Source organism: Colobus angolensis, unplaced genomic scaffold, assembly GCF_000951035.1.
Source record: "Colobus angolensis palliatus isolate OR3802 unplaced genomic scaffold, Cang.pa_1.0 Scaffold182, whole genome shotgun sequence".
Classification (NCBI taxonomy): domain Eukaryota; kingdom Metazoa; phylum Chordata; class Mammalia; order Primates; family Cercopithecidae; genus Colobus; species Colobus angolensis.
In genome coordinates, this window is record NW_012114955.1 from 2,286,249 (window position 1) to 2,313,103 (window position 26,855).

General features: G+C 41.1%; 1 protein-coding gene across 6 annotated transcripts in view; it reads right to left on the minus strand.

Annotated features, from left to right (window-relative positions):
- UBE2H (ubiquitin-conjugating enzyme E2H) overlaps positions 1-26,855 on the minus strand; it is a 126,649-nt gene that overhangs the window by 16,065 nt on the left and 83,729 nt on the right. For 5 of the 6 annotated variants that reach the window (XM_011939590.1, XM_011939589.1, XM_011939593.1 and 2 more), the window contains 2 exons: positions 13,219-13,258; positions 11,834-11,886 (listed from right to left, as the gene is read on the minus strand). The exons of the other annotated variant lie outside the window; for it this stretch is intronic. In XM_011939590.1, the coding sequence (XP_011794980.1) occupies positions 11,834-11,886; positions 13,219-13,258 (93 nt within the window). The remainder of the gene's footprint in view (positions 1-11,833; positions 11,887-13,218; positions 13,259-26,855) is intronic. 6 annotated transcript variants of the gene reach the window in all.

Genomic DNA, 26,855 nt, shown 5'->3' on the forward strand with positions numbered 1-26,855 from the left:
TTTCTTCAGGTTAAAATCCTGTGGACGCCCAAACCTTGATATGTTCTGCCTCACTGGGAACCACAATTAGCACACAGGCAGTCATTTTGGAGACTTTTACCTAAATATTCTTCATTTGTTTTTCGGACTCAATACTGAAAAATAAATGCTGTAACTCACTCAAAAACCACCAAGTGGTGCCAAGTGCCAAGAACCATCAAAGCCATTCTTCTGTTCTCAAACCGACCTACCCCATCCCCTTTCTACTTTTACTATCTGTCCCCCAGAAGCCCAATATCCTGTTTGTTAAAAACACATAATAAAAAACTTATCTGGAAAGACATCAGCATCCTGCACAGCAGCTCAAATTCTGTGGTATTTGCATTTTAAGAATTAGCCTTGTACACTCTTACCCTGGGAAGCCCATCATCCTATAATTTTTTTTTTTTTTTGAGACGGAGTCTCGCTCTATTGCCCCAGGCTGGAGTGTAGTGGTGCAATCTAAGTTCACTGGAACCTCTGCCTTTTGGGTTCAAGCAATTCTCCTGCCTCAGCCTCCCGAGTAGCTGGGATTACAGGTGCATGCCACCACGTCCGGCTAACTTTTTCTATTTTTAGTAAAGACAGGGTTTTGCCATGTTGGCTAGGCTGGTCTCGAACTCCTGATCTCAGGGTGATCCGTCCGCCTCAGACTCCCAAAGTGCTAGGATTACAGGTGTGAGCCACTGTGCCCGGCAATCCTACAATTTCAAAGAAGTAAGTCTACTGGGTGTGGTGGCTTGCAGCTGTAACCCCAGTTACTCCGAAGGGAGGATCACTAGAGCCCAGGAGTTTGAAGTTATAGTGAGCTATGATCACAACCACTGCACTCCAGCCTGGATGACACAGTAAGACCCAGTCTCTCTCTCTCTCTTTTTTTTTTTTCGCAGAGACAAGTTCTATGTTGCCCAAGCTAGTCCCAAACTCTGAGGCTCAAGTGATCCTCTTAGCCTTGGCCTCCCAGTGCTGGGATTACACGCGTGAGCTACCATGCCCAGTTGAGGCCCAGTCTCTTTAAACAAAGAAGAAAGAAAGAAAAATAAGAAGTCTATGTTGGTAACTACCAAATCCATAAAACTGGTCCTTCATAAGTCTTATAGTCTTATCAAACTTTACATGTCTAAGATTATTTTCCTGAAAACCCATTCCCTTCACCTAATGAAGCGAGTTGACTCTAACGCCCTTGCTCTCAGGCTCCAAGCCTCTGGAAGGAATCTGGCTAGATGTTCTTCATTTCTTCCAAGTGTTCAGTTCCCCAGAAATGTCTCTAGTTTTTCTTCTATTTCCCCTGGCATGTAACTATGTCAAGCCCAATATATCATTCCAGCCCTGGATCAGGGCAGTCATCTACTAAATGGCCTTCAAGGTTCTGTACTCTCGCCTTTGTAATCAGAGAAAGTTTCCTTAAAACAATCATGTAGGTCATTTCCCACAAACAATAAGTTCCTCCTGCCCTCGATCAAAATTCTGCATCCTGGAGAGCTGCTTGAACCCAGGAGGTAGAGGCTGCGGTGAGCCGAGGTCACGCTGCTACACCCCAGCCTAGGCGACAGAGCGAGACTCTGTCTCAAACAAAAACAAAAACAAAACACAAACAAACAAAAACAAAAAACATATCACTATACACACCATGAATATGTACAACGATTATTTGTCAATCAAAATTCTGCACCCTCCAGAAGCATGCTATCCAAACTTCTTTCACCATCCCTCTCCCCTCTGGGGGGAGGACTCCTGGCTTTCCAAGCTGAAAATCACAGGGACAGTCACTACTGTCTAAGGTATTTATCTGTTCTGTAATTCTTTAAGGAACAGGGCTGAAAGGAAAGGAAGAAAAATCCTGTTCACACCTAGAGGAAAAGATGGACAAAAATCATAAGTTGATTGTTGTCTAGAACTGATGATTCTCTCTGTGACTTACACAGATCTCCTTCCCTGCACTTTTGGTCATTACAGTTGAAACTCCTGGGAATTTTGATCATGTTATTCACATCCTTGACTACTAGAGAAAAGCAGCTGTTGACCTTTCAAAATCCCATCGGTTGACTTTAGGAACTGTATTGAATTCGTCATGAACTGCCACGCAAGTCATGAATTTTACAATATGTGCTCAAAATAAAGCCAACCATAAAATTTCATCTTGTTCATTCAACAACTATTTTTGGTGGTGGTGGTGGGTATCTACTATATGTGCAAAAACTAGGTAGTTTTTTTTGTTGTTGTTAAGGCCTGAAATAGGGCAAATAAATTAAGATCTCCAGATTTCTTTAGGTACTTAATAATTTGGGGTTAACAGATTTTCCTCAACAGTGTATTAGACACCATAACTAATAGATCTTTACTTTCCACTCCTTTACCAGCTCCTACGAAGCAGCAATATTAATAATGGTTGAATTTTAAAACTTTATCCTGCTTACAGTCTGTAAACATTAAAAGACAGTGAAATTCTACAAGAAAGGAAGAGTAGTCAAAAACCTATAAAGAGTCCTACACTGCACACAACCAAGCAGTTATCTTTGAAAAAAACTTGCGGCCGGGCGCGGTGGCTCAAGCCTGTAATCCCAGCACTTTGGGAGGCCGAGACGGGCGGATCACGAGGTCAGGAGATCGAGACCATCCTGGCTAACATGGTGAAACCCCGTCTCTACTAAAAATACAAAAAACTAGCCGGACGACGTGGTGGGCGCCTGTAGTCCCAGCTACTCGGGAGGCTGAGGCAGGAGAATGGCGTGAACCCGAGAGGCGGAGCTTGCAGTGAGCTGAGATCCGGCCACTGCACTCCAGCCTGGGCGGCAGAGCAAGACTCCGTCTCAAAAAAAAAAAAAAAAGAAAAAGAAAAAAACTTGCAAACAGAGGGCCCTAAAAGATGACAGACAGCCCCTCAAGGAAAACTTCAGTAAAACCAATCAGATAGGCAGGCAGATTTCAAAGAAACAGTTTTGAGATTAAAAGTAATATTCTCTAAAATAACTAATTTGAGCCGGGCGCAGCGGCTTCCACCTGTAATCCCAGCACTCTGGAAGGCTGAAGCGGGTGGATCACTTGAAGTCAGGAGTTCAAGACCAACCTGATCAACATGGTGAAATCCTGTCTCTACTAAACATACAAAAATTAGTCGGGCTTGGTGGTGGGCGCCTGTATAATCCCAGATACATGGGAGGTTGAGGCAGGAAAATTGCTTGAACCCAGGAGGCAGAGGTTGCAGTGAGCCGAGACTGCACCACTGCACTCCAGCCTGAGCGACAGAGCAAGACTCCATCTCAAATAAAACAAAATAAAATAAAATAAAATAATAAAATAATTAATTTGAACTCAGCCTCAGTGACAAAAAGCCCATTTCTCCAGCTGCTTTGAGGGCACACAGGTGGTGAGCTGAAGCAACCCACCAGACTTCCTGCAGTGTTGTGGCTCAGGCCCAGCTGGCCACAGGGCTCACCATGCTGCACTTAGTTTACTGAAGGCTAACTAGCTGCAAATAAGATAATATAACCCGCTGCCACATACTAAAAGGTATATTAAAGAATTCATACAATTACTTAACTGAGAGGGTCTCATGTGTGGATAAAATATATAAAAAGTCTAAGCTCAGCAGATTCACATATCTTCTCATATTAGTCCACAGGGATCTTTTAAAGATAAAGTCTTAATGAAGAGGGCCATGCAGGCAATAAAACAAAACAAAATAAAAAACAAAAACAGACGAAAACACCTCCCTTATCCGAAAAGAAGTGGGATGCTTTAAAAAACACACCAAACACCTCCCTCCTACCTCTCAAAAATGGTGGCTGGGTGCAGTGGCCCATGACTGTAATCCTAGCACTTTGGGAGGCCAAGGTGGGCAGATCACTTGAGCCCAGGGGTTCAAGACCAGCCTGGACAACATAGTGATACCCCCATCTGTAGTATAAATGAAAACTTAGCTTGGTGTGGTGGTGCATGCCTGTAGTCTCTGCTATTTGAGAGGCTGAGACAGGAGGATCACTTGAGCCCAGGAGGTTGAAGCTGCAGTGAGCCACCAGCCTGGGTGACGGGGCAAGACCTTGTCTCAAAAAAAAAAAAAAAAGAAAACAATGAAAAAAAGAAAGAAAAAAAGAACAATTAGTAGGAATTCAAACAATCAAAGAATATTACCAATCAAAGATTGGTAAAAACATTTAAATCTCGGCCAGGCGCGGTGGCTCAAGCCTGTAATCCCAGCACTTTGGGAGGCCGAGACGGGTGGATCACGAAGTCAGGAGATCGAGACCATCCTGGCTAACACAGTGAAACCCCGTCTCTACTGAAAAATAAAATAAAAAGAAACCAGCCGGGCAAGGTGGCGGACACCTGTAGTCCCAGCTACTCGGAGGCTGAGGCAGGAGAACGGTGTAAACCCGGGAGGCGGAGCTTGCAGTGAGCTGAGATCCGGCCCACTGCACTCCAGCCTGGGCGACAAAGTGAGACTCTGTCTCAAAAAAAAAAAAAAAAAAAAATTAAATCTCACTTAGTAGTAATATTTTGGTTTTTAAGTAGTCTAAGCTAGAAACAGGTGTTCCTGCGCTGTGCGGGAAAGGGAAATATGAAAGACGCAGGGCGCCGGCCTGGCACGGTGGTGCACGCCTGTAATCCCAGTACTTTGAGAGGCCGAGGCAGGTGGATCATGAGGTCAGGAGTTCAAGACCAGCCTGGCCAAGATGGTGAAATGCCATCTCTACTAAAACTATAAAAATTAGCCAGGTGCAGTGGCAGGTGCCTATAATCCCAGCTACTTGGGAGGCTGAGGCAGGAGAATTGCTTGAACCTAGGTGGCAGAGGTTGCAGTGAGCTGAGATTGCACCACTGCACTCCAGCCTGGGCGACAAAGTGAGACTCTGTCTCAAAAAAGAAAGAAAGAAAGAGAGAAAGAGGTGGGGTGGGGAGAGAGAGAGAGAGAGAAAGATAAATAGAGAGAGAAAGAAAAGAGAAAAAAGAAAAGATAGATGGATAGATGAATACAGGGTGCTGAAACCGGGAAAACCAGCCACATTCTGCTCAGGGCCAGGCTACCAGGTCACCAATCTGAGGTGTGTAGTTACAGGACATGGACTGGTTTTAAAGCATTCCAAACCTGCTTAAAAGGTAATTTCCCATTCATTGCCTAATTGTAGCCCCTTTCACCCCAACATATTTAAACTTCAGAGAGCTGCAGAAGAAAATAAACGCTACTGCATAGATCACAATGAAGAAAACAAGCTCTTGTTCATCAAAAACACTGCTCTTGTTGCATTGCCAATCTCAAAACAATTCTCATCTTACTTGGGTGTTTTTTAGAGGTCATTCATCCTAGTTCAAACCTGTTATGACCCTGCTTACTTTAAGAGCTTGTAAGCTAAAACATGGTAATAGGATTTGTTATTAGCCTTCCAGAAATGAGGGCAGTTAATGTGTAATTAGCTAGCTGGCTAGTCTTGCTGTCATACTAAAACTCGCTATTCAAGCTTGTAATTACTAGACGATAATTTAGTTGTTGTTAATATCAGAAAAGAATAACGAGAGATAACTTCCTGCAATTACAAGCCAAGTGTCCATACACTGGGAAGACTTTATTAACTCAGTAATCACAAGTGAATGAAAATAAAACAAATCAAGGTTGCATTTACATATAATCAAGAATGAAACAAGCCCTGAAATCAGAGCCCCTATGAAAGCAAAATATAGCTGTGGCTGTCTTTCAGAGCCATACCCTGGCTGGCTCATGTCCCACGATCCAAAAAGCCTGGACCACTCCATGGTTTTAAAGTTGACCACCAGTGAGTGCGATTTTTTTTTTTTTTTGAGGCGGAGTCTCGCTCTGTTGCACAGGCTGGAGTGCGGTGGCCGGATCTCAGCTCACTGCAAGCTCCGCCTCCCGGGTTTACACCACTCTCCTGCCTCAGCCTCCCGAGTAGCTGGGACTACAGGCTCCCACCACCTTGCCCGGCTAGTTTTTTGTATTTTTTAGTAGAGACAGGGTTTCACCGTGTTAGCCAGGATGGTCTCAATCTCCTGACCTTGTGATCCGTCCGTCTCGGCCTCTCAAAGTGCTGGGATTACAGGCTTGAGCCACCGCGCCCGGCCGAGTGTGATATTTTTAATGAATTTCCACTAAGTTGTTCAAAGCAAGCAAGACTCCGTTTTTATGTATATAACTAGTTAAACTCCTGAGCCACATACATCACATCTGAAGATTTCCAAGCAGACAGATAAAGAAGGTCGGTCACAGAGCTAGCTAAGTACTGTTGAAGCGCAAATCCACAACTGAGCATATTTCTTTATTATGTATAACAGGTGACATTATCCCAATAGTCCTGGACAGAATTGCTCTACTTGGCCTCTATCTAGAAATAATGACATCCAGCTGTTCCAAAGGCAGGATGATGTTTGTGATTCAACATGGACAGACCAATACCGAAGTTCTCAAGCTGTTCAAATAGTAATTGGCCAATCATCCATGCAGACACATACATGTATTTCTTATCTGTGTAATTACAGTAAAATGTTTAGAAACAGCATGCACTAATCCAGCATAAAGCATTATTTTAAGATACACCTTCTGCCAAAATCTGAATTATTTGGGAAGATTCACAGACTATCTGACTGAAAAGGGGATGGGATAAGTGTTAAATTTGTATTTTAAATTTCTAAATGCCCGGTAAAAGAAATTTTAGGCGCCTGTAGTCCCAGCTATTTGGGAGGCTGAGGCAGGAGAACGGCGTGAACCCGGAAGGCGGAGCTCACAGTGAGCCGAGATCGCGCCTTTACACTCCAGCCTGGACAATAGAGTGCGACGCCGTCTCAAAAAAAAAAAAAAAAAAAAAGAAAGAAATTTTATATCTCTTGCCTAATCTCCAAGTCCTTGAAGTATTCCCTTCTGTTACAGTCAATTTAATTTGCCTGTTACTGACCCCCCAGATAACTCTAGGGGAAGACTTCTCCCAAATGTTGATTTTTCTGCCTGGCAAAATAAGAATACAAGTATCCAGTCCACTGGCTAGCAACCCTAAGGGTGAAACCCTAACAGTGAAAATGTAAACTGCCCAATTTCATAAGACAACTGTCTTCCACCTCACTTCTCCACAACTTTTTTTTTTGTATTTTTGAGATGGAGTTTCGCTCTTATTGCCCAGGCTGGAGTGAAATGGTGCAATCTGGGCTCACAGCAACCTCCGCCTCACAGGTTCAACTGATTCTCCTGCCTCAGCCTCCCAAGTAGCTGGGACTACAGGATGCACCACCATGCCCAGCTAATTTTGTATTTTTAGTAGAGATGGGGTTTCTCCATGTTCGTCATGGCTGGTCTCTAACTCTGCCCGCCCTGGCCTCCCAAAGTGCTGGGATTACAGGTGTGAACCACTGTGCCCAGCCTACAACTTAATCCATCATATACATAATTTACCAAGTAAAAGAATGAATAAAACGAAAGTTGGAGAGAGAAACACTTTTGCAGGGATCAAGCATGCCTCGTCCAGAAGGGTGGGATGAGAGAAAGATTAAAGCTGTATTGCAGTGAAGGCACCTGAGCCCCCAGGAGTGCAGGGTGATAAGCCAACTCCGGATAAAATATATTTTGAAGAAAAAAAGGAAAACTGGAAAGTAGAAGAGTGCTTAAAAAGCTACCTGTGGCTTAATGAACTCTCCTGTCAGTCCTTAAAATTAATTTGTTTTGAAATGGAAATCCAGATCCCCTTGGCTACATTTTATGTTTCTCAGAGCTTCTGTCACTGCTGTCTGGAAGAGCAGGAAGGGATGCAAAAAAAAGATGCTATCCTGCAGGAAGCCAAAATCAATCAATTTGGTCATCTGCTACTTTCTGCTTAATGTCGTAAGAATAACAATAGATAACTTCAGACTTGGTAACTTCATACTGATGACAAGCATCTTTACAAAATTAATCCGATTCCTCACTATAATTAGCTCTCTTATAAGGTTAAATAATATAAAATTAAAAATTACTGGGTGAGTAAACCACAATTATACCAATTTTGAACTCTGAATAAACAAATTGCACATACACTTGGCAAAGAGAAAACAGGGTAAGAACAGAAGCAATGAGTCAACTGGCTTACCAGAAATCAACGATGGGGAGGGGTGTGAGGGGACAGAGGACTAAATTTACTGCTAACATGAATGCTGTTTAATATCAGGCTATGATTAACATAAACCTGAAATTTCAACTGTGAATTGCTGTTATGCTACAAATATGTATAACCCACAGCACAGTACATGCCCTGGGGCAAGGTAAAGGGCAGGAAATTTCACAATCCACTCCCTGCTCCCTCATCGAATCTACAGCAGAGGAAAGTGTTGAAACAAGTTTTAGGTGCCAGGCTTAGCCTTTTGCTTTTCAGTTGAATATTTATGTTGACATGCCAACTTTCTCCTATTAGTTATGTAGTGTTAGATTTTTTTTTTGGCGGGGCAGGGGTTGGTGGGGGCGGTCCTTTGAGCTCAGATTCTCTCAGGAACCACTGCAGGAAATGAAGTGATTCAGAACTCACCAATTATGAACTAACCTTCAATGCCAGAGGCTTTAACAGTTTGTAATAAAAATTCAGTTCAGATCTCAAGATCAGATAAGTCTGAAAAAATACTTCAAGGTCATCCGAACGAACATATTCTACCGGTACTTTATATAATTGTATTTACCTGTTCCTAAAACTTTCCATGAAAGAAATATTGAATTTTCTTGAGAAATAGTTTTGAGCAAAATGTCAAAACAATTCTCCCATGCTCAGTATACTTTTGACTATACTCTGAAAATATTTCTTCCTGTTTTCCTGTACTTACCTGTTAGTGTGCCCACACTCCTGTATTATGGAACATGTTCAATAACTCATACACATGTAACACAGAAGTCTGCTTTCAGTTCACTTGGACCAACGTGGTTTAACTCTTGCTGCTTATTAAATGCTTTGCAAGTTAATATAAGAACATACGCTAACATTTTATAAATGTGATGAAATCTTACTCATGTTGGCCACTTTAGAAAGTAGTCTATCAGTCCTCAAATAGTTACACATATTATCCAGCAATTTCACTCCTATATACCCAAGAGAAATGCAAACATATCTACATAAAAACTTGTCCACAAATATTTATAATACTCGTAATAGCCAAAAGACAGAAACAACCCAAATGTCTATTATCTGACAAATAATGTGGTTTATCTATACAATGAAATATTATTCAGCCTTAAGAAATTCTGATACATGCAACACGGATCATCCTTGAAAACATTATGCAAAGTGAAAAAAACCAGTCACAAAAGACCACATATTATATAATTACATTTCTAAGAAGTGTCCAGAACAGGCAAATCCACAGAAACAGAAAGCAGATTCGTGGTCGCCTAGGGCTGGGGGGTAGGTAGGGAATAGTTAAAGGGTACACATTTATTTTTGAGGTGATGAAAATGTTCTAAAATTGACTGTGGTGATGGCTGCATATAACTGAATATATTAAAAACTACTGAATTACACACTTTAAATGGGTGAGTTGCATGTCTGTGAATTCAGTGAAACTGTTTTTTTTCAAAAAATCTGTTCTGAGACATGAGGCACTTGACAGTCAGCAAACATCTTCCACAAAGCTTTTCTGGTCAATGGTAAAAGCTTTAGCAAAACTAAACATCAATTTACCTCATTGTAATTGGAACCAGCTTGCAGTATTTTGATATGTACATTTCTAAAATGTGAATGTAGTTTAAGAAAACACATCATTACATTAGATATTCCAGGCAGCCTGCCATGAGACATTTTTACCAAAAAAACCATCTTAAAATGAATCCATTTAATCAAGCTCAGAGTGTATGTTCTTTCTTGTTGCCTCAACTAGATGCCACCATCTCCCCTAAAACTCTCTTGTTAAACAGTACTGGACATGATTAATTCACTCATTAAGACAACAAATAGTCGAACCCTTATTGTGCACCAGGCACTGTTATAGTCACATGTGCGTGGAGAGAGAGAAAGACAAGAACAAGACAAATTCCCTACTCATCGTGCTTACAATCCAAGGGGATAAGATAAATAATAAACAAATACCAGTTTCAGAAGCTTACTGAAAATGGGGCACTAGCCAGGCCTGGTAGTATGCTCCTATAGTCCTAGCTACTGGGGAGGCTGAGGTGGGAGGATCACTCGAGCCCAGGAGCTCAAGGCTGCAGTGAGCTATTATCACACCACTGCATTCCAGCCTGGGCAACAGAGTGCAACTCTGTTTCTATGCATTAAAAAACAGTTTTAAAATTAAAAAAATACACACAACAGGGTGCTGTGCTATGGAGGGGTGTCATTTCAGATGGAGTGGCTGGGAAAGGAAACTGCTCTGAGGAAGTGATATGTGAGATGAGTGAAGAAGGTGCCAACCACACAAAGATCAGGGGAGAACATTCCAGGTAGAGAAAATAATTTTTGAATGGCACAGTCAGGTGGAGGCAGGGATTAACTGTGTTCTGCTGCTGACCAACCTTTCTCTGTGATTCTCATTTACCAACCTAGTTCAAGGATATCTGGCAAAGGTAACTTGCAAATTGTGGCTGGACTAAGAAGTCTTATCTACCTCAGACCATTAAAAGGTCACACAAGTCTTCAACAAGAAGCAGCCATCCCTGGTTAAGCTCAGCCTCAACTGAGCTTTCCCTTCTTTTCTTGTGCCTCTCAGCAACTGTTACCTGTACCATTCATTCTTTCAACCCATATTGGTGAAGGGCACTGTGATAAGAATCCTGGGCCTTCCAGATGAATCAGACATACATCTGATAGCCCTTAAGATAGAAAATAATCTAGTAGCACAAAAAAATAGGCATAAACAACAAACGCACAGTAGAAAGTGAAAGTGGGCCATAAAAAAAGGAGCTATAAAATGTAATGGTATCCAGAGATTACTTCCAGCTGGAGAATCAGCAGAAGTATATGGGGTAGGAGCACTGGAGTAGGGAGACGCTACAAAGCCTGAGATTTGGACAAGTGGAGGGAAAAATAGATTTATTTGTTGTATCCCTAATTAACTTCAAATATACAACTGACCCTTGAACAACATGGGTCCATGCACAGTTTGAACTGCATGGGTCCACTCACATATGGTTTTCAATAAATACAGCTAGCCCTCCATGTCAGCGGGTTTTGCAGGGATGACTGTGGGACTTGAGTAGGCACGAATTTTGGTATCTGCTGGTGGTCTGGGAACTGATCCCCTGCAGATACCAAGGGATTACTGTATTTTAAAATATTTTCAGCTCCCCAACCAGGTGATAAGGAGGAAAGGCCTGATGCTCTTTATAACTCTCTGTGATATTCAGCACAGTACTCTGCAGAGCTGGGCAATTCATTTGTTGTTTCCCTGTAAGAGATGGGGTGTCAATTTCAGCACTGAAGGTAAGGCTAAATTACTCTTCCTTCATAAGGAAGTTTTGGCCTTTGAAAAGATGATCCCCTAAAACCTCTTACTGTATCATTTCTCTCTCATTTCAGAGGGACATTCCTAAGTAGTTTTAGTTTTTTCTAAAACTAAAATATATATATATTTTACGTGCTTCTAATACATACATATGTTTGCACATGTATTCGTGTGTGCGCACCTGTATCACTATACCTTAAGTTTGGAATCTCACAAAATCATTTTAAATTTCCACAGCTAAACTGATATATTTGTACTTATGAGAAAATATTTTTTCCACTGATCAAACTTTCCCAGTCGGTCCCTCAAAAATCCCTTCCCATTACCAACAAAGCATCTTAAACCAGAAAAGAAAAGCCAAATAACATTTTTTTAGGCAATGTCTCAACATCTCCAAAAAATATTCCATGGCCAAACTCACCATAGAGAGCTGTCCAAGTTTGATTAATTACATCTAGACACACAGTTCCTGACCTGAAACAGATGGAAAGAATGGCATGTTTTTAAAAATTAGAAAGTTAGTTGCATGTATCTGGCAACTAATTTTACTTATCAAGAAAAATACTTTTAATAGATCTGTGAAAAAAAGAATCCCAATTGGGGAAAACTATGATGAGAAACAGAATAGTACAAAGTCTTAAAGTGTCACCTTACAGACTGAAAGGGGAAAATAGTAACTATACAGTGGAGAAACCAGACAACACCTGAACCAGGTGCTGAGAACACAAGGGGCAGACAGACCTTGTATGTCTCTGAATGTGATACCCCAAGAAAGATACAATCTTACTTTGTAGTTTTCTGGCCTTAAGTGTGTTCATGCTGTGAATCTAATGAACAGGAAACATCAGACAAACCCAAACTGAGGAACAATCTATAAAATAATGGGTCCATATTATTTTAAAATGTGAATTTTATAGAAGAAAAAGGCAGGCTGAGGAACTAATCCTGATTAAAGTAGTTTAAAGAAACCTGACAACTAAATGTAATGTGTGATTCTAGACTGGATCCTTTACTGAAAGAAAAAAGTGCTAAAAAGTAAGTTACTGGAATATGGCAGTAGATTAAACAAAAAGTATTGTATTAATGTTAAATTCCTGAATCTGACAACCATATACTGTGGACAGATAAGAGAATATCCTTGTTAGGATAACTGATAAAACAAAGTATTAATATTAAAGGACTAAGGGGCATGATGTATATATATATACAACCTACTCACACAGGGTTCAGAAAAACCTGTTAGGTATGCTTGTGAGAGACGCAAAACTTAGTGCCATTACAAATTAAAACCGCGTCCCAAATAATAATATATTCTAAACAGCACTAGAAGTATGAAACAGGATATGCTGGAATATTTTAAAGTATCATTAATAAAATATTAGAATGAAAGAAAGGGATAAATAAGATTCATTAACTGAATCTATAGTCATTTTGCCTTACTCTCAAGAATCGAGAAAATACTATAAGGTCTGAAAACAGTCAATCTGTAGACTGAAAACACATCTCTGAATTGTGTCTACACAAAGAGAAGTGAGATGTGGAATATTACTACTGTTTGCTGGATAACAAGAAAAATGAAGGACCCAGTCACGACAATGGAAAAAACTAAGTGGTACAATAGCAGAATGTGAACTAAGTGATTGAGAACCTCATATCCTTTGGATTCTATCATTTACATGACCATTCATACAGTCCTAACTCCTGATAGGGTCCAAAACGGTAACTGAGGCTTTTTATAAGAGAGAGAGAAACGCTAATCAAGAGCAGTTGCTGCTAAAATTTAAACATTTAAAAATAGTTACTTACGCTTCATCAATGTTGGGATGGAAAATTTTATTCATGAATCCTGTAAAAAGAGATGTTAATTAGCAGCAAAAAGTATCCAGAGAACAATTAGTTTTTTAAAGTATTTCAGTACTGGAAACAATTTCAGTATTGGGAAAAGGTGATAATACTTATAAATCACTACTTTCAACCGTAGATCTTTGGTTACTGATAAACATTATATTCTCCTGACAGTTCCAATTACTTAGAATACATCAGCGTTCTATTAACAAAAGAGCAAACTGGGAGAAATGCAGCTTCTTATACAAAATAATCATTAAAGCAACTGTTTTCTGAGCTATGAAGATACTGCCCAAAGATAAATTATACTACTAATGGTTCATAACCAGTGTCATGATAAAAGTCTGACTCTCCCTCCCAGAAGTTTTATTGTTCAAGCTCTAAATCTGGAGGTTCTGCATTTGAACTTCTCCTTCTGAAGCTCACTTACTGGTATCACTTGGCTACACTGTGCGCGACCATGAATGAAACTGTTGAAATGCTAAAGGAAAACCACTTCAAACCACAAAGGATTTCATAAGAGCAGTGACCAAAATATTTCCTTTAACATTAGTCTACTCATTCAGGGAAACCCAGTGTTGATTAAAATTGGGGCAACCAAGAAATGAAGCAAGGAGTTTAAAAAAAAAAAAAAAAAACCTCTAAGTTGGCTATATCCGTTGGAGGTTTAAGTTTTTAAAACTTTTCCTAGCAAACCAAGTACACACTTTAATAGTTATACGGCCATTTAAACTTCAAGGAGAAATTAATAAAACCAGTGATTCAATCAGTCAGTATATATGCAAATGGCAACATTCTAAAGCAGAGATCCATTGTCAAAGGTGTCATTTTGTCATCCTTATCACTTCATTTCCTTTTAGGACTCTCATTCTGTTTCACACTTTCAATATCTGAAGCAGGCATTGTGCTTGGATAGGGTACAAAAATAAGACAGTTCACTATTCTTGAGGAAGTCACTGTGGCAGTGGGACAAGAGACACCAATAAATAACTGCAATCTGAATAAAGTATTGACACAGTAGTGGGAGTAAAACAGGAAGTCAGGAAAGATGCAGAGAAATGGCACTGGAGGAACTTCAAGTGAGGTGCTACAGAGATTGTCTCCAAAAGCCTGAGAAACTTCCCCTGAGTTAGAAAACAGGAGATAAGAATACCAAGTCCAAGTAGTCCAGTCTTAGACCACTCTAGTCACTCACACTTTTAGCTTTTGTTTTTAAATGCTCTGTGTTGAAACAGTATAATGTTCTATCTACCACAATCAAGAGGGCCCATGTGATGTTTAAGTTACTCTGATGAAAAAAAAGCTTTGTGTCCAATATTAATTTTTCATTAAGGAAATTAAAGACGTTTCAAAGTCTAGATTTAAGAAGCATGTGGTTTATGAAGACATTTTAATAATGGGAAATGTTCATGTCTTGGTATTAAGAGGAGAAAAATTAGGGTAAAAAAATTCTATATAACTTTAGAAAAATACTAATACACATGTCCCAGATGACCCATGAGAGTATTTGTTGCAATATTATTTATAAAAGCCAAGAGCCAAATTCAACCCAGTCCTACATAGCCAAGGGTAATGAAGTAGATCAATGTGTATCATCTTGTATACATCTAAAGCTAAGGTTGGTTGGTTTGTGTTTCTAAGTTGCAGGATGTTATATTTACAGCCTGGGGTTATTTAATAAACTAAAACAAAGCAATACTACCTATTCTCCATGGTAACAAGTATAGGAAAACTGTACTGAACCAACATGTACCAAATTTGCAAAAGTAATTGTTTCAGTTAGGGCACCAGGGCTAGGGTCATGATGGGAGTAGGGAACAGAACAGGAAACAGTGGTTAAAAATGACTTTATCTGGCCAGGCACGGTGGCTCACGCATGTAATCCCAGCACTTTGGGAGGCCAAGGTGGGTGGATCACCTGAGGTCAGGAGTTCAAAATCGGCTTAGCCAACACGGTGAAACCCCATCTCTAGTAAAAAGAAAACAAAAATTAGCCGGGGGTGGTGGCATGTGCCTGTAGTCCCAGCTACTCAGGAGGCTGAGGCAGGAGAATCACCTGAACCCAGGAGGCAGAGGTTTCAGTGAGCCGAGATGGCGCCACTGTATTGCAGCCTGGGCGACAGAGTGAGGCTGTCTTAAAAAAAAAAAAAAAACTTTATGTAACACTATTAATATATTCCTTTTAAAAAGGGACAACGTGCTTGCATATATTTTTTTACACTATTAATATATTCCTTTTAAAAAGGGACAATGGGCTTGTATATTATTTGCTCTGTTTAAAACATATGCACATAAATAAGAAACTGAAAGTAAGCACAAAAGTTAACAGTGCAGAATTCTTAGTGGTGGTAGGATTTTCTCCACTGCACTGTTCAAATCTCATCACACCTGAACAGAACTAGGACCACAGCAATGGGAAAAGGCCAGAAAACAGGTGTCAATGGCTGTCATCTTTGAGAGATTCTCCCATTATTTCTACTTGCACTTTTGGCTCTCTGACACTTCTACAATGTGTAATTTTAATAGTTGAGAGTAAAAAAACTTTCAAATAAAAAGTTATACATAGTATCAGCTGGGCACAGTGGCTCTCGCCTGAAATCCCAACACTTTGGAATCCTAAAACAGGTGGATTACTTGACGTCAGGAGTTTGAGACCAGCCTGGCCAACATGGTGAAACCCCATCTGTATGGAAAATACAAAAATTAGCCGGGCATGTGGTGGCACACCTATAGTCCCAGCTACTCAGGAGGCTGAGGCAGGAGAATTGTTTGAACCTGGCAGGTGGAGGCTGCAGTAAGCCTCTGCAGATCATGCCACTGCACCCCAGCCTGGAAGCCAGAGCTAGACTCCATTTCCAAAAAAAAAGTTATACATAGAATCAAATATTCTAAAATAGACTTAATTATACAAACATTAACTAGTGCTGAACTATTTTAAGAAAAAGTCAGTAAAACCAACCATTTTATTTGAAATCTCGTATCTTAACACTCTTGTTCAAATAACACAAATTCATTATCCTCCCCCAAAACCAGAGGAACCTCAGGTTATAAGGTGCATGGTCCTCAAGATCAGTTATATATATAGGAACATGCTGCTATCACTACTGCAGGGAAGCTTTCTGATGAGTACGGAACAATGCTGAGCCACTATGTGGTTTAAGGCAAGAGAATGGTCCTACTATATGAAAAACATTGCTTGAAGCTACTATTAAGAATTAAAAATATGTTCTTGATACTTAAATTCTGCCTCTGTGAGAACTCTCAAAACTAACACCTAATGAAGCAACGTCTATGGCAAAAGTTCCCAATGCTGGCTACAGATGAGAAGCACTGGGAAGTTTTCATTTAAATAAACTAAAACCAATACTCAAAGAACTCTGAGAACATAGGACTTAAGGGGAAATACCTGTAAGGAGAGGTCTTTAGAAAAAATAAGTCCTACATTAGAAGGTCACCAGCATTATGGAGAAAAACACAGCAAAGGAGGGGAACAGAAATGGAAAGGTTGGGGCGGGGTGGCAGTTTTAAATGAGGTCAGTAAGGGACTTGCTGAGAAGGTGAGTTGCTTTGAAGGAGGTGAAAGAGGAGCCACCTGGTACCAAGAGGAGAGGAGAAGGTTTCTATAGCAGGAACAGCCAAGTGCAAAGTACATTAGGAGCTTGCCTGATGTTCTGAAGTTTTTTTCCTGAAACTGAATGGATTTGAGAAAGGGGCAGAAAATGAGAAGTGATGTCACAGAGGTGATCAGTATTCGGGGCCCTTTTAGGGACGTTGGCTGTTATTGAGGGAGATGGGGGGCCACTGAGACTAGTGCCTGAACAGTGACATATTCACATACTTGGCTTGTTTAACAAACAGCTTGTGTCCTAAAATAGGTTAGTTGGAGAACAGCTCAATCAGCTCACCTGAGTGCTGGGGAATGGCAGATCTCAATCTAAATGAAATGGGAATCCTACAGGGCATTACGCTTCAACAATCGGATGCCACGGGGCATTTAAAGGTGTTAAGTCAACAAAATAACTATGGTAAGCTTTAAATGTTTATCAAAATGGTCTCTGAAAGACTAAGGTGCCTCCCTCATTGGACATGGCCTGAAGAGCACACTTGGAATTAATAGTGTCTATACAGTTTTCAATTAAATCTAGATTTGGCTTAGTTGAGTACAGGAATAAATAACAGAACCAAAAAGGACTTGGTAAACATATGCTTTAGTAATAAATGGTTTGGAGCTCAGTCTCCAGTGCCCCTGCTAAGTATAGAACACCATCTGAGCACTAGGACAGAGGGCAGAATCACACCACGAAGAGCAAAGTACTCAACAGGGACATGGGTTCTAGACCCAACTCATCAACTGCAGGCCCTGGGCACTGCACCTTGCGCGGTCTGTTTCCTTACCTACGAAGACAAACAGTTGAACTACATGATCTCCAAACTCTCCACTCTTACTGTTTCTAAAGGCCCTATCAGCTCTAAAAATCTAGCATTTAATAACAATGGCAAGCACTCTGAGAACAGAGGAATTAAGGGGAAATATCCAAGAGTTAAGTCCTTAAAGGAAATTAATTCTGTAAGGCAGCATTTTTAAGTACAGGAATTTTCTAGAGAATACAAAACCACCACCATGATAAAATACCATAAAGAGCCACAAAACAAACCCTTTGACTCTTCCAAAGTAGGCAGAAACAGTTTATAATCTTGCCTTTGAGGAATGAACACAACCAGACCAACTCAATTAAGAAACTTTCTACGTTCTAAACTAAAACGATCTCTTCCAATACCAGGTGGTTTTTTTTTGTTTTTTTGTTTTTTGAGACAAGGTCACTTTGTCACCCAGGCAGGAGTGCAGTGGTGCACTATCAGCTCACTGCAACCTCCGCCTCCTAGGTTCAAGAGATTCTCCTGCCTCAGCCTCCCAAGTAGCTGGGATTACCACAACCAGCTAATTTTTGTATTTCTTGGTAGAGATGGGGTTTTCACCATGTTGGCCAGGCTGGTCTTGAACTCCTGACCTCAAGTGATCCACCCACCTCAGCCTCCAAAAGTGTGGGGAATTACAAGTGTGAGCCACTGCACCCGGCCCTCGGGCTTTTTTAATTGTTAGAAAAATATCCAAAGCAAATACATGGAAAAGAACGTATCTCCTTGACATTTGTTCTTAGACAAGCTGTGGGCAGTGTTTCTGGCAAAGCCATTTACATTCTGGATAATGATGCCAACAATGGAGCTCCTGGACAAGGAGAAGGGAGACAGAGAAAGAACGGGCCAGAAATTTAGAGAAGGAATGTTCTCAGGACTGTGTGTGTTGGCCCTGGCATGTTCTCCTTCCTTTTGGCAATGCTATCATCACACTAATGAATATGTCTGCAACAGGAGAATTTTCCCAACACTTGTTTCCATTAGACCAGGAACTATTTTCAAGATATTTTAAGAGAACATATTTTGAAAACTGCTTTTATGGCAACATAAGTAGAAGTAGCAGGTTATTTTTAATCTACATGATTTAAGATTTTATTCACTACCAGGCATTTTCTTTTCTCTTTTTTTTTTTTTTTTGAGACAGAATCTCACTCTGTCACTCAGGCTGGAGTGCAGTGGTGCGATCTCGGCTCACTGCAGCCTTCACCTCATGGGTTCAAGCGATTCTCCTGCCTCAGCCTCCCAAGTAGCTGGAACTATAGGTGCCCGCCACCACACCCAGCTAATTTTTTTGTATTTTTAGTAGAGATGGGGTTTCACCATGTTAGCCAGGATTGTCTTGATCTCCTGACCTCGTGATCCACCCACCTCAGCCTCCCAAAGTGCTGGGATTACAAGCGTGAGCCACCGTGCCCGGCCACTACCAGACGTTTTCTAATGACATATTTCAGTGATTTGACCAGATAAAAATCAGAACTCCTTTAAGTTTTTTGGACAGTTATTCTCTGGCGTAGTTCTAGCACTCGTTAAAGGGGGTGAGGAGGATTGTACAACAGGAATAAATGTCCAGCTAAAAAGATTACCCTCTCTGTCCTGCATCTTTTAGCAGAAGGGAATTAGGTAATTTATAATTCTGAAGAAGGAATCCAGATCACACTTAGTTGATGTAAAACTATTATCATATACCTTAAAAAATAAAAAGCACAGATTACAACAGAAAAACATGCTTTGCTTTTGCTTGTTCCACTCCAATACTCAACTGCTCTAGAATAACAAATCTCATGACCCATAGGCTAACAGGCAGCGAACATAAATAACATTGTGCTAAGTCATGCTGAAAACTGGTTTTTATTTCAGCCTCTGTGTCCAGTTCCAGGAAGGGGTCTATACAGAGTTATACACACTTCTGAGTAACTTCTGACATTGGGGTCAATATGTAAATAAATGAGGCCAAGCTTCACCTATTTTCCATCTTTGTTCCCTTTGAGAGGATAATGATCAAATTTGTGGGTAGATGAAATACATTGGGCCAATCACCAGAAATTTCACCTGGAATTATCTTGACAAAATGAGAGGTTAGACAAATGACTTGTGAATCAAGGTAAATCCACCCTATGATAAACAGGTGAAGAGCACCAAAGGCCAAAACAGCAGCTACCTCCCAGGGATAAAATGAGCCTAGACTAAGGTGGCTCAGACAGCTGTGGCTGATGCAATTTAATTATAAGTTTATGAATTCCTGCAAGAAAACAGTTAAGTGAATACATTGTTATTCTGATTGTCTATCTTCACAACAACTGCCCACATAAAGTAGAATATTCACAACCAAACTGATTAATTCTATTTTTTGAGTAAGTATAATTGTTTAAAATATTATTATTAAGGATTGAATCTCATCTTCCCTTGCAGTATCTCAGACTACAAATTATTTAAGGGTAATAACTTGGATCTCTGTTCCTAGCACACAGGATGACCAGAGTTGGGGTGTTCCAATTGAGTAAGTGGGGGGGGGGTGCTGCCAGCTCCACTAGTGACAGCCATTGGTCAGCTGTGTGCAGGACTGCACAATCTGATAGATTTTCATCTTACCTTAGACAGCCAGGCCCTGCCCAAGGCAGCCTGTGCCCAGGTAGAAATCTCTTCAGAAAGCTGAGCCTTTCCTACTCAGGAGAGATGGACCTGAGCCGGTCTCTTCTCGGGTGAGGAACCAGGCAGGGAGCTCACTCTCAATGCCCTGTGTCATGGGAACTTCTGAACTCATCCTGTGTGTGTTCAGGAGATCTAAACTTAAAAAGGGGTCCACTTTTCTGTTTCTTCCTCTCTCTCTGATAATATGGAGTCTGAGGAATGGGCTAGATGGATAAGAAAAGTTCATTTATAACTAAGAAAACGTACAGTGTTATTATCCTTCAATAGCATAACCCTTCTACCAACCTAGTGGATTACAAAAATCTTTGGCCTATTTTCCTATGGTTTCATTTTTGGGAGATTAACTTTTGCCTTGTTTCCATAGTTTATCTTTCGATCACTTGGTTGTTCATATAACCACACTGTTGGGATCAGGCAGTATTTATTTTCATGGTCAGAGACAATACAGTACAGAACACATTGGACTTGAACTCACAAGACGCAACTACAATTCTCTACCACTCTTTTAGAGCTGAAGATAAATGTTTGAGGTGACAGATATCCCAATTACCCTGATTTGATCATTATGTATTGCATACATGTTCCAATATAGCACATGTACCCCAAAAATGTGTGTAACTGATGTAACAATACATTTTTTAAAAGGACCAGGCTCCAGTCAGAATGCCTAAATGCCACTGTGTGAGCCTCTGGAGCAAACTACTTCATCTCTTTGCCTTTCTGTTCCCTTATTCCTAAAACTAGGTTAAATAATGGCATCCACACATCATTAATTGTGAAGATTAAATGAGTTAATATATGTAAAGCATCTGAACAGTAACTGGCATACAGTAACCAAGCAGTAATGTTAGAATTAGCTTAATAAGTTTAATGAACAAGTAATTTCATCTTGCTGTCCTCATCCTAAAACTGATTAATATTTACCCTATGTGTCCATCTCTTAATGCTCTTACAAGTGTCAAGAACATGAGAGGATATTATGATTTAGAGATATGTTTCCCGTAACTCTGTCACCCTGGAAATGGAAAATACAATTATAATTTTTATTTTTAATATTTATTATTTCTATGACACAGCCCCAGGAGGTCCTGAGAACATGTGCCCTATATTTATTATTAAAAAGACCATCCTTTCTTGATGTGCAAGCAAAAATTAGATTAAAAAAAAAATCCTGACTGCATTTGGTATAGTTAAAAAACGAGCACACACACACTAACCTGGAAGCCAGAAGACGGACTCTGCAACTAGTTAGTAGTCACACATCTCAGCCTCATTTTTTTCCATCCTTAAAATCAGGCAAATTGGATGTCATAATCTCTAAACTTCCACTTAACAACACAGTTTTCACCAACACCAGGAATATAAGCAAATCTCAAACTGTGAACAGGTTTTTAGAAAGAACTAAGACACTGCTTTTGTTGTTTCCAAAAGAATTTCAGTTTAAAGAAAAAGGAAGCCAAAAATACTTGTTTTCATTATGACACCAAATCCTAAAGGGAAAGAAATAGATTTAATGCCAAAAAGATGGCAGAATAACCAGCTCAAAAGCTAGAGGTCATCCAATACAGAGTAGGAACTAACCTAGGCAGCAAGTTGGATGGAAGTTTTAAATAGCAAATGAAAAGATTACATAATAATGAGCCATCAAAGGCAGAATTAAAACTGGCATAAGTCAACTTCAAGAAAGAAATGGACAAGTCCTCTGACAGTAACAAGCACATGCAAAAGCAGGGTTATCCTTAGAGGCGGCAGCCTGGGGAAGGGAGTGGGAAAGCTACTGTACTATTTTTACTCTGGCTAATAGCAAGATGCAGGTAAATGAATTTAGACATTACAGCCTGCTCACAGCAGGTTTCACATTAAAAGGGCCCATTTGACCACTGGCTTCTCTCACTGAGAACTTCAGCACCTGGCTTGGCCCCCAAGTTGCTCTCTGCCCCAACTCCTGTCATTTTTGGTGACAATACAGACCATACTCCTGACACCTGGATCTCTCTTTTTTTGGGGGGTGGTGGGGGGAGACAGAGTTTTGCTCTTGTTGCCCAGGCTGGAGTGCAATGGCGCGATCTCGGCTCACTGCAACCTCTGCCTCCCGGGTTCAAGCGATTCTCCTGCCTCAGTCTCCCGAGTAGCTGGGATTACAGGCATGTGCCACCATGCCCAGCTAATTTTGTATTTTTAGTACAGACGGGGTTTCTCCATGTTGGTCAGGCTGGTCTTGAACTCCCAACCTCAGGTGATCCTGTCTGCCTCGGCCTCCCAAAGTGCTGGGATTACAGACGTGAGCCACTGTGCCTGACCTGTTTCTTAAGCTTCTCAATGACCTTTCTTCTATTCCATTCCACTTCATGCTCCCAAGGACATACCCTGACCTTTGTTATTCTGTAGCCAGCATCTCTGGCTACAAAACATTCCCAATCACAAATTCAGACATCTCCTATCCTTGCCAAAAGCTTCCCACCCCAGGAATCACTAATTCTTTTCATCTGTTAAATGTAATCCACAGATCCTCCCATTTTCTTCCCACCTACCAGCCCTCTTATCTTCACTGGCTTCTTACTCAGCTTAAGATTTAAGAGCCATCACCATCCTCACTCTCAAGCAATCCTCTGCAAATCTCCTGTCCTCTCACCTCCAAAATGCCAAAATGCAAATCTACCACCGGAAGCATCATTCACATTTGTTCAACTTGGACTTGAGGGTACCACTAGGTAGGCATTCATTCACTCACACAAATATTCTTCTGCAGAACGGGCAATGTATCAGGTCCTGAGTAGTGAGTATTTGGGAGGACAGAGGTGGTGGTAGTAAAACAGACCCAGGGACTGCCTTCATGGAGTTCACATCTACTGAGCTGGCAGGGAGAAGAGATATAAGTAAACAAATATATACTAATTTATCTAAACATGCTCAACAGCCTTTCACAGACTCAAAATCACCTACCATCTTCCCTTCTCCTTTCTCTAGTGGCTTGCTCCCCCAGTCTCCCACGACTGTTACATTTTACCACGACCCTGCAAATCTACTTTCTTTCTCTCCCTTTGTTCCCCTAACCCTCTCCACCAGTTCTTTCACTAAATAGCCACGTCCCTTTTCTTTGAGAAGATGAAAGTCAGTTGGCAGGATCCCTCATTTTCCATAAAAATTTCTAAACTCCTCCCTGCACACACACTCTTTCTCCCTGCCTCAACAGCTTGCGCAAATGTTCCCCTCCTCTGAAACACCAGGCCTCTGAGTTCCGATCCTGCTCTCTCCTTCCTTCTCAATGGTGGTGCTCCTGCAATTCTCTTCCCAACTCCAGCATCACCAAGCTCTCCCTTTTCTAAACATCTCTCTACAATAAGCACTTTAAAATCCTTCAGAATCTTCCATTTAAAAATTAAAAACAGGCCAGGCACGGTGGCTCACACCTGCTGTCCCAGCACATTGGGAGGCCAAGGCGGGCAAATCGCTTGAGTCCAGCAGTTCAAGACCAGGCTGAGCAACATGGTGAAACCTATGTCTACAAAAAATGCAAAAAAGTCAGACAGGCGTGGTGGCCTATGCCTGGAGTCCAGAGGTTCAGGCTGCAGTGAGCCCAGATTACGCCACTGCAGGTCAGCCTGGACAACAGAATGAGACCCTGTCTTAAAAAACAAACAACAGACCATCCCTTTATCTTCCACCCCCATTTGGATGATTTCCTTAATGGAGCCACATTTCTTCAGAGCAGCGTATGTCTAGAACAAAGTTTCTTGACCTTGGCAGCCTTGTCCAAGCCACCAGCATCTCTGGCTACAAAAGCTTTTATAACTGTGCTTCTATCCTGTCACTGTTTCTTGCCCCACAGCAGTAGAATGATCATTAAAACACAAAATCAGACCTTTCACTCCCCTGCTGAAGACTATGTAATCTTTCTATTACATTTAAAATGAAAGTTGAGCCTTTAACCTGGCCTACAAAGCGGTCTGTGAACTTGACCCTGCCTGCCACTTGGCCCGTGTCACACACCTCACATTTTACACAGTTTTCCAGGCTGGGGCCTTTGTAGTCAAAATTTCTTCTGCCTGGAAAGCTCTTACCCCTGATTTTGGAGGATCACGGCTGGCTTAATTTTTTTTTTTTTTAAATCTTTTTAAGTCTCAGCTTAAATTTACTTTGTCAGTAGGGAGGCAAAATTCCATTAAGATCACCTATGTACTTCTCTAATAACCGTGGTTATGAATTATGAATTTGGTTATCCCTTCCTGAATATCTGATCCAAGGTACCTCTTCTATCCATTAATTCTCTGCATAAAGCTATCAGAAGTTTTTTTTTTTTTTTTTGAGACACAGTCTTGCTCTGTCACCCAGGCTGGAGTGCACTGGCGCGATCTCAGCTCACTGCAAGCTCCGCCTCCCAGGTTCACGCCATTCTCCTGCCTCAGCCTCCCGAGAAGCTGGGACTACAGGCGCCCACCACCATGCCCGGCTAATTTTTTGTATTTTTAGGAGAGACGCGGTTTCACCGTGTTAGCCAGGATGGTCTCGATCTCCTGACCTCGTGATTCGCCCGCCTCAGCCTCCCAAAGTGCTGGGATTACAGGCGTGAGCCACCACGCCCGGCTGCTATCAGAAGTTTTAAATTTTACTTTATCTTCTCACTCCAAAAGAACATAGAGTATTAAGGGAGCAATTTGTTCACTTCTGCATCCACAGCACCCAGAATAACACCCAGCTCGCAGTAGGTATCCAGTAAATTTGTGAAACTGATTAGAAGAAATGATGTAGGCCATAGGCAAAGCCTCAGCTGACAGACATAATTTTTTAAAAAATGTGTCCTGAAAAATGTCATTTTCAGAACACCAGTAAAAGAACTTTTAACAGTGGCTTATATTCTCATAGCATTATCTCTATTTATTTTTTTAAAAAACCTTCCTTACTAGAAACTTGTTTCTCTCTACTGGAATTCAAAAGATACTTATCATTGGCTGGGTACATTGGCTCACGCCTATAATCCCAGCACTTTGGGAGGCCAAGGCAGGCAGGCAGATCACCTGAGGTCAGGAGTTCCACATCAGCCTGGGCAACACTATAAAACCCCATCTCTCCTACAATACAAAAATTAGCTGGGCTTGGTGGCGCATGCCTGTAATCCCAGCTACTCGGAAGACTGAGGCAGGAGAATCACTTGAACCCGGGGGCAGAGGTTATGGTAAGCTGAGATTGTGCCACTGCACTCCAGCCTGGGTGAGAGCAAGACTCCATATCAGAAAAAAAAAAAAGACATAGATCACTACAGAGTAGCAATTATGTAACTGTTTCGGACAGGTCAAAATTCATAACCACGGTTATTAGAGAAGTACATAGGTGATCTTAATGGAATTTTGCCTCCCCAGCCCCAAAATTCATTTTATTTGAGACAGAGTCTCACTCTTGTCACCCAGGCTGGAGTGTAGTGGCGCCATCTCAGCTCACTGCAACCTCTGCCTCCCAGGGTCAAGCAATTCTCCTGCCTCAGTCTCTCAAGTAGCTGGGATTACAGGCACATGCCACCATGCCCAGCTTACTTATATATATATGTATTTTTTAGCAGAGACGGGGTTTCACTATGTTGGTGAGGCTTGTCTCGAACTCCTGGCCTCAAGTGATCCTCCTGCCTCGGCCTCCCAATGTGCTAGTATTACAGGCGTTAGTCACTGTGCCCAGTCCCAGAATTCATTTTATTTGCAAAAAGACAGTGGTACAAGTAGGCCTTTGTTAAATGACTAACCTGAAACCTCTTGTGAATGACACACTCTTCTCTACTCCAAATACTGGCCCACCCCTGCTTAAATACTGCTCAGTGAAGTTACTCATGCTAGTTCTTGAGGGAGTAATTATAGAATGATTCCATCTAGGAAGATATAAAATAAAATGGTAGTCTGAGTTCTATAGTTAGTTTAGTCATGCCATATTATAAACCTCCACTCCAAAAATAGTGTGAGGTCATTTCTGGCCAGAGTGAAATAAAAAATGTATAATGCCAGAACAGTCTATTATTCTGACAATGAAAAAGATTAACGCAGTTCCCTTTATCACTTGCATGAGTTTAAAAAAAAAAAAAAAATTATCAGCTGGGTGCGGTGGCTCACGCCTGTAATCTCAGCATTGTGGGAGGCCAAGGTGGGTGGATCACCTAAGACCAGGCATTTAAGACCAGCCTGGCCAACATGGTGAAACCCTGTATCTACTAAAAAACAGAAAAATTAGCAGGGCATGGTGGCACATGTCTGTAATCCCACATACTCAGGAGGCTGAGGCAGGAGAATTACTTGAATCCGGGAGGCGGAGGTTGTAGTTAGCTGCAATGGTACCATTGCACTCTGGCCTGGGTGACAGAGCAAGATTCCATCTCAAAAAAAGAATTATGGCACTCTGATTATCAGAGTATCTTTCAACTAAGAACCTATGGCAGACTGGGAAATTCAAGAGGAACTCTGACAGGCTGTCTAGTCTAGTGGAACAGGGCAACCTGAACCATCCTGGTAGTTTGACCCAATTTTAAAGGCCATTAGTATAGCTTGGAGTATTTT